The sequence below is a fragment of the Zootoca vivipara genome, chromosome 14, assembly GCF_965207765.1.
Source record: "Zootoca vivipara chromosome 14, rZooViv2.hap1.1, whole genome shotgun sequence".
Lineage (NCBI taxonomy): Eukaryota > Metazoa > Chordata > Lepidosauria > Squamata > Lacertidae > Zootoca > Zootoca vivipara.
The window spans coordinates 46,027,153-46,035,863 of NC_142597.1; the positions used below are offsets into that span (position 1 = coordinate 46,027,153).

The following is an 8,711-nucleotide window of genomic DNA, read 5'->3' on the forward strand; positions in this document are numbered from 1 at the left end:
GGAATGTTAAGGATGTGGATTAGGATATATTATTAGATAGATCCTATCCAAGCTTGTGTTAGCAAGCTTCCAATATCAGCAGAGTGACATTCCCCTTTTGTGCGCAGCAAAACGTGAGCGTTAGGTTTGTTAGAACCTCTACAACAATATTATACTTCAATATTATACTTCCTGGCAAATCCCCTTTGTCCCTCTTAAAAGAAATACACGACACAATAGTATTAAAATAAGATAGAGTTTACTCACATGACATCCTGAGTTAACAGCATAATCTCAGAAAGGTAGGCTTACGTAGAAAAGTTACAAATATGTACATCTGGAGACTACTTAGTAAAGTAAGGCTCCATTTGGTCTCTCTCTTGGCTGCAGGCCAAGAGATCTTGGCTGCAGGCCAAGAGGGAGAACCATCCTAACTGTAGATTCTCTGGAGATGTGTTCCCATTGAAGAGGAGGTGGCTAAGAGAGAGAATGGCTGCTGGCTAGGAGCTTTTGTCTGCCTGCTAATCCATCTCATCTGCATATCTGGAGGAACAGGAAGCTGAACTTAGTCAGGTGTCCCTCCAGGTGAGTTCCTGTTAGTGGACACTCTAGGAACTGTTGTGACTTGTCTGCCCCAGTGTTCCATCCCACATAAACCACCTCACGGGGGACACGAGTCATTTGGCGGTGACTCAATGTTTATTTAAGACTCCACGGTCAGGATCTGGGGTTGTAATGTGTTGAATTGCATTGTGCAAAAGCAACATTTTGCTCCGGTCCTGGAGATGTGTGATGCATGAGGTGAGGGAACCCAAGTCCTCCAGGTCCTTCCATCCAGCCCTAGAAATTTCCAGCAGGCCACGCCCCCTCTCCAAGGCCACGCCACCTCCCCAGCCACCCCTCTAGGCCACGCCCCTTTCAGCACTGGCCACACCCCTCTTGCTAGCCTGGGTGGAGGATCAAGGGTAGGCAGTGTAGAAACTAGACTACTGCTCAAAGAGGGGTGGGGTGCGTCCATTACCCCACCTACCTTTGCCTCTGGCTCCGCCCACCCCTGGCATACGGCCCTTGGAAGGCTGTCTAAAGGCCAGGGGTGGCCCTCAAGCTGTAAAATGTTCCCTAGGGTTGACCCAACACTAATTTTGGAGCCTAGGAAGCAAATATTACTCAGCACCTAAATCTGAAATTACCCTGTTTCAAACATGGGGAAATGGGAATAAGGAAACCTTGTCAGCTTTGGGACCAGCAAGTGGGGTGGGGGTGGGGTGGGGTGGGGAACCAGTCTTAAGCTGGTGGGGGGGGGAGGGTGGGTGTTCTGTCTGCACCACACAGTCATCAAGGAGCAGGCCAGAATGTAGCCAAGCCCTTTCATACACCATCCAAAGAGTTAGGGTGATCAAGACGGTGATGATTTGGGAATGTGGAGGTGTCTGGAAAGCCTGAAGTCCAATGAGAAATGGTTAAAAGAGACCTTTTGCCTAATGAAGAGAGGCTTTTATTGATTTCTGCACTTTTCCTGCAAGCTCAAGGTGGTAGGCCTGCTTCTCCTCCCTCTCTGGTCCTTGGGGGATGTACATTGAAAGCAAACTCCCCATCCAGAGAACTGTAGTTTCCCTCTCCCAGCACCCTTAATCTACAGTTCCCAGGCTTCTTTGGGGGAGGTGCTTTAAGTGCATGGTGCAACCCTAGGCAGCACTCTAACCACTACACCATACTACAGTGACATGACTGCGACGAAGGTGAAGGGCTGTTGAGCAGGAAGTGGGACAGACTTTCCCCTGTTAATCCAGCAGATGGGACTGGAATCATGAGGAATGGTTCCCTATGAGGAACAATTGAGGGAGTTGAGTAATAATAATAATAATAATAATAATTTATTATTTATACCCCGCCCATCCGGCTGGCTTTCCCCAGCCACTCTGGGCGGCTTCCAACCGAATATTAAAAACAGTACAGCATCAAACATTTAAAACTTCCCTAAACAGGGCCGCCTTCAGTTGTCTTCTGAAAGTAGAATAGTTACTTATTGCCTTGACATCTGCTGGGAGGGCGTTCCACAGGGCGGGTGCCACTACCGAGAAGGCCCTCTGTCTGGTTCTCGCAATGAGGGAACCGCCAGAAGGCCGTTGGTGCTGGATCTCAGTGACGGGCTGAATGGTGGGGGTGGAGACGCTCCTTCAGGTATACAGGACTGAGGCCGTTTAGGGCTTTAAAGGTCAGCACCAACACTTTGAATTGTGCTCGGAAAGGTACTGGGAGCCAGTGTAGATCTCTCAGGACTGGTGTTATGTGGTCCCGGCGGCCACTCCCAGTCACTAGTCTAGCTGCCGCATTCTGGATTAATTGCAGTTTCCGGGTCACCTTCAAAGGTAGCCCCACGTGGAGCGCATTGCAGTAGTCCAATTGGAGCCATTAAGTAGCGGGGGCGGACCATCTGAATCGGTCCCACGGTTTCACCTGGACAAGAGGAGACTGAGAGGCATGGGTGTAGCCAGGATTTTTGTTAGGGGGCAGGCCTGGGGGGGGGGAGGAGGCAGAACCTCAGTTAACTCTCTATTTTTATTGATTTTGGGAGGCAGCTGCCCCGCCCTGCCCCCCCTGGCTACGCCCATGCTGAGAGGAGATCTGAGAGCTGTCTTCAAATATCTCAAGCGCTGCCACATGAAAGTGGGAGCAACCTTTTTATCAGCTGTTCCGGAAGGGGGAACCAGAGCCAATGGATTCAAGTTGCAAGAAAGGAGAGTCCAACTAAACTTCAGGAGGAACTTTCTGACAGTGGACAGTGGAAGGGTCTCCCTCGGGAGGTTGTGGGCTCTCCTTCCTTGGAGGTTTTTTTTTAGCAGAGGTTGGGTGGGCATCTGCAATGGATGCTTTAGCTGAGATTCCTGCCTTGCAGGGGGTTGGACTAGATTGATGACCCTTGGTAGGGACCCCGACTACATTTCTGGGATTCTATGGCCTCTGAAGTGTCTCTTCCAGCTTTAATAGTACATAAAATGAAGGGCTTTTTATGGGGCAGATCAATCAGATATAATGGGGACATGACACAGGGTTTAGTCTGCAATCCTATGCCCACTTCCTCGGAAGTAAGCGGGGCATTGCTGTTGAAGCAGACGCTGCTGGGAATCACTCTGCCAGGCATATTCTATGCACACAAACTATGGAGTCCTGAACTCAGGTTTAGCTCTGGGAGTAAATAAATGCATGGGGGCCAGAGCTGCACGTTAAGTGTTTGGCCCTCATAATAACACCAGTAGAGCCTGCTGGATCAGGCCGTTGGCCCACTTCTCACACTGGGCAACCCAACGCAAAACCCACAGGCAGGAACTGAGCACAGGGTCCCTCTGGTATTCAGAAGCATCGCTGGCTCCTACTGTGGAGGCAGAGCATCACCATCCTGGCAGGGAGTCATCGAAAACCTCCTTCTCCTCCTCCATGAATTTGCCCAATCCTATTTTAAAAACATCCAAGTTGGTGCCCATCACTGCTTCCAGTGGGAGGGAGTTCCGCGCTTTAACTCTGTGCTGTGTGGACTTAGAATCATAGAGTTGGAAGGATCGTCTAGTCCAACCCTCTGCAATGTAGGAATATGCAGCCATCCCATACGGGGATGGAACCTACAACCTCTAACCAGAGAAGCTATCCTTTCATCTGTCTCCATAAACGTGAGCTTCATGGCAGAGTGCAGATTTGAACCTGGTTTCCCAGGCCCTGGTTCTAACCGCTACACCACACTGCCTCTCTAAAGACAGGCCTCTTGCGTGTGCCAGAGAAGTTGGACTCCGGGAAAACTCCTGAGCCCCCGCACCTCTTCGGCGGGATCCCAGGCTGGTCCCTAGACGAGGCGCTGTCCGAGGCGGGTACTTCAGGACCAAGGACAGCTCCCGCGCCGCCCGCGCTTCGACCCGACGGGCCTCCCTCTTCCCCCTCCCGTCTCCAGGTGCCCGAACTGCGTCAGGTGGCGGGGCTGGTCCCAGATGTGAGCCCGCCCGAGGGGGTGGGGGTGGAATGACGCTGCTCGGTCTCCGAAGGGAGGTGATAAAAGCTAGACGGCCAGCCGGAGCAGCCGCAGGCAGGAGCCGCCGCCACGATGGGCAGCAAGGAGCGGGCGCGCGTCCTCCGGGTGCCGCCGCCCTTCCTCTCCCCCGACGGGGCGGCCGGAGAGCGCGGGGAGCAGCCTGGCGGAGGTGGGTTGCGGGGCGCCAGGTGCTGGCGGGATGGAGGTGGGACCTGGAGAGGGGGAGGCTAGGAAGAAACCGCCTCCTCCCTCCCGAGCACTGCCCGCCCCGTCTGCCTTCTTTCGCACCTTCGCAGGTCCCCGGACGGAGGGAGGAGGCGGCGGCGGCCCCAGGAAGAGGAAGCGGACCACCTTCAGTCGGGGCCAGTTGAGCGAGCTGGAGCGCGTCTTCGCCGCCCTGCCCTACCCGGACATCGGGACGCGCGAGCGCCTGGCCGAGCTCACGCAGCTGCCCGAGGCCAAGATCCAGGTGAGCCCCGACGGCTCCTCCGCCTCGGGAGGGCCCCTGCCTGCCTCTCCATGCCCCTTCTCTCATCGGCTCCCTCTCCCCCCCAGGTCTGGTTCCAGAACCGCCGCGCCCGCAGGATCAAGAGCAGCGCCGAGCCCCGCCGGGCTCAGGCTGGCAGCAAGCCCGATGGGCAGCCGGGACTGAGCCCCACGCCGCCGCCCGGCAGCGCCTCTGTCTTCCTAGGCTGGGAGGAGGCGGCGCCCCCTCGGTGGCCGGGGAGCTCCCTCCGAGAAGAGGAAGAGGCCGCGGCGTGGTCCGCCCTGTCGGGGCGCTGGGACGCCTTTCCTCCGCCTCGCACCTCCCTGGGGACCATCTCGGACCTCATCTACAGCGCCGCCCTGGTGGCCAACTTCGGGGACCTCTAGACGCCCGCGTGGGCGCACCGCCGAGGAAGATCTGGCTCTGGGTGAGAGGTGGATGGAGGCCTGGCTGGTTGGGAGCTGGAAGCAGCAACAGGGGAAGGCTAGAGCAGAGTTGCTCCTCTGTAAACCATCGTTCCTTTGTGTAACAGGCTCCTTCCTGGGAAGGGGGGGGGAGGGCTGTCTCTGTTGGAGTCCAATTGTATCTGGGCACCCCCCCTCCCCTTTTAAAAATGCACCTGGCCGCATTAATCTGCTGGTTTTTCTCCTCTTCACCCCAACCCCTCAAATCTCTCTTGTAACTCCAATAAAAGAGATGTTTTGTGATGTCCTCACAGCTTAGCCTGATCACTTTCATTTCTGATTTTGGCTGGGGGGGGGTTGCTCTCTACCCCACAGGCCTATCCAATACCCTTAAATGCAGAAGCGGGGGGAGCTCAGACCCTACAATCGCTTGATAATGCCACCTAATCTGCCCAGGGGGGGAAAAATACCTTAATCTCCAGGGGGATCCGTGGATGATTGAACTACATCACCTAATCCCAGTGATGGCCCATGGAAAAGGTCGAGGTTCCATAGCACGCCCCCGCCCCCTTCTGGGCCCAGCCAGCTGGAATGGCACGTAGCGACAATATTAATATTGGAGTGTGTGTTTCTGGCGAGGGCTTAGCAGACATCAGAACATTAATCAACGCTTCCGAGGGGCCTCTGACCAGCACCCGCTGCTTAAAGCCTCCAGGAGCAAAAAGGACACAATGGTTTTGAGCAACTGCTATCCAATATGGGTGTTGTCATAGACAACAGAGTTGGGAGGCACCCCGAGGGTCATCTAGTCCAACCCCCTGTAATGCAGTAATCTCAACTAACATATCTAGGAAATAAGGCCTTCCGACCTCTGCTTAAAAACCTCCATGGAAAGAGAGTCCACAACCCCCTGAGGGAGTCTGTTCCACTGTTGAACAGCTCTTACTGTCAGAAAGTTTTCCCGTATGTTTAGCTGGAATCTTTCTTGTAACTTGAAGCCATGGGTTCAAGTCCTACCCTCCAGAGCAGGAGAAAACTAGCTTGCTCCATCCTCCATGTGGCAGCTCTTTTTATATCTGAAAATGGCTTTCCTGTCTCCTCTCAGTCTCGTCTTCTCCAGGCTAAATATCCCCAACTCCTTCAACCATTCCTCATCAGGATTGGTTTCCAGACACTGGATCATCTTGGTCACCCTCCTCTGCTCACCTTCCAGCTTGTCAATATCCTTCTTAAATTGTGGTGTCCAGAATTATTCTATTCTTTCCAATAGCAGCTGTTATCGAAATTGAGCCTGTTACCTGGTTGGAGGCCCTTGGGATGCAGAGTCTGGCTTGCGAACTAGGTTGGAGAGTAGACTTCGGCTGGTGCAATCACATACAATGATACTTGTAGAGGAAGGATTTCACCTGGCCGTACTGGCGATGCTGCCTGGGATTGAACTCAGAACCTTCTGCATGCAGAGCATGCAACCAGCCAGTGGCAACAGGGCATGCTAATCACCTCCTCCTCCTCCCTGGCAACCCCCTCGCCCAACTGCACCACCCCTGGGGAAATCCTCCACATGTTTACTTGAAATCAAACAGATTTACTTCAGAGACGATATGCGTAGGATGGGAGCACTGAGATCCAAGCACTCACCATCTATGGCTTTTCTTCGGGCGCCTCCTCTGCAAGAAGTCCAGAGGGCGGCAACACAAGGGGAGGCCTTTTCTACAGTGACTCCCTGCTTGTGGAATGCTCTCCCCAGAGAGGCTTGCCTGGCACCTTCATTGTACACCTTTAGGCACCAGGGGAAGACGCTCCTGTTCTCTCAAGCCTCTGGCTAATAAAACAATCTGTGGGAGGTTTACTGTTTTGGTTTGTTACCAAGCTATGCATACATAGCACTACACCAGTGTGGTGTAGTGGTTAAGAGCGGTGGCCTCGTAATTTGGTGAACCGGGTTCGCGTCTAGGCTCCTCCACATGCAGCTGCTGGGTGACCTTGGGCTAGTCACACTTCTCTGAAGTCTCTCAGCCTCACTCACCTCACAGAGTGTTTGTTGTGGAGGAGGAAGGGAAAGGAGAATGTTAGCCGCTTTGAGACTCCTTCGGGGAGTGATAAAGAGGGATATCAAATCCAAACTCCTCTTCTTCTTCTTTTTTATATTGTAAACCACCTTGCGATCCTCAGATGAAGGGCAGTATAGAAATTTAACAAAACAAACAAACAAGAAGTGTCGGTTCTCACCAAAGGGGCCCCATCTGGAGGAGGGCAAATGTTGTCCCTATTTTCAAAAAGGGGGAAAGAGAGGACCCAAACAATTACCACCCAGTCAGCCTGACATCAATACCAGGAAAGATTCTAGAGCAGATCATTAAGCAAACAGTCTGTGAGCACCTAGAAAGAAACTCTGTGATCACTAAAAGTCAGCATGGGTTTCTGAAAAATAGGGTTTCTGAAAAATAGGTGATGTCAGACTAATCGGGTCTCATTTTTTGACAGAATTACAAGCCTGATAGATGAAGGGAATGCTGTGGATGTAGCCTATCTTGATTTCAGCAAGGCCTTTGACAAGGTGCCCCATGATATTCTTGTAAAGAAGCTGGTAAAATGCGGGCTAGAAAATGCTACCATTCAGCGGATTTGTAACTGGCTGACTGACCGAATCCAAAGGGTGCTCATCAATGGCTCCTCTTCATCCTGGAGAGAAGTGACTAGTGGGGTGCCACAGGGTTCTGTCTTGGGCCCAGTCTTATTCAACATCTTTATCAATGACTTGGATGATGGGCTTGAGGGCACCCTGAGCAAGTTTGCAGACGACACCAAATTGGGAGGGGTGGCTAATACCCCAGAGGACAGGATCACACTTCAAAATGACCTTAACAGATTAGACAACTGGGCCAAAGCAAACAAGATGAATTTTCACATGGAGAAATGTAAAGTACTACACTTGGGGAGGGGGGAATGAAAGGCACAAATACAGGATGGGAGACACCTGGCTTGAGAGCAGTACATGTGAAAAGGATCTAGGAGTCTTGGTAGACCACAGACTTGACATGAGTCAACAGTGTGATGCAGCAGCTAAAAAAGCCAATGCAATTCTGGGCTGCATCAATAGGAGTATAGCATCTATATCAAGGGAAGTAGTAGTACCACTGTATTCTGCTCTGGTCAGACCTCACCTGGAGTACTGTGTCCAGTTCTGGGCACCACAGTTCAAGAAGGATACTGACAAGCTGGAACGTGTCCAGAGGAGGGCAACCAAAATGGTCAAAGGCCTGGAAACGATGCCTTATGAGGAACGGCTTAGGGAGCTGGGTATGTTTAGCCTGGAGAAGAGAAGGTTAAGGGGTGATATGATAGCCATGTTCAAATATATAAAAGGATGTCATATGGAGGAGGGAGAAAGGTTGTTTTCTGCTGCTCCAGAGAAGCTGACACAGAGCAATGGATTCAAACTACAAGAAGATTCCACCTAAACATTAGGAAGAACTTCCTGACAGTAAGAGCTGTTCAACAGTGGAATTTGCTGCCAAGGAGTGTGGTGGAGTCTCCTTCTTTGGAGGTCTTTAAGCGGAGGCTTGACAGCCATCTGTCAGGAATGCTTTGGTGGTGTTTCCTGCTTGGCAGGGGGTTGGACTGGGTGGCCCTTGTGGTCTCTTCCAACTATGATTCTAGTCCAGCATCCTGTTCTCACAGTGGCCAACTAGATGCCCATTATAGGAAGCCCTCAAGCAAGATGGTAATAATAATAATAATAATAATAATAATAATATATTATTATTATTATTATTTATACCCCGCCCATCTGGCTGGGTTTCCCCAGCCACTCTGGGCGGCT

At 52.2% G+C, this 8,711-nt stretch overlaps 1 protein-coding gene across 1 annotated transcript; it reads left to right on the forward strand.

The window, feature by feature from the left end:
* The first annotated feature begins 4,007 nt into the window (after window positions 1–4,007).
* Window positions 4,008–5,199, forward strand: SEBOX (SEBOX homeobox). The gene is made up of 3 exons (XM_088658093.1): window positions 4,008–4,166; window positions 4,294–4,466; window positions 4,553–5,199. Exons 1-3 carry the CDS (start codon window positions 4,070–4,072, stop codon window positions 4,868–4,870), a joined length of 588 nt encoding a protein of 195 aa, XP_088514219.1. The 5' UTR covers window positions 4,008–4,069; the 3' UTR covers window positions 4,871–5,199.
* Window positions 5,200–8,711: the final 3,512 nt, after the last annotated feature.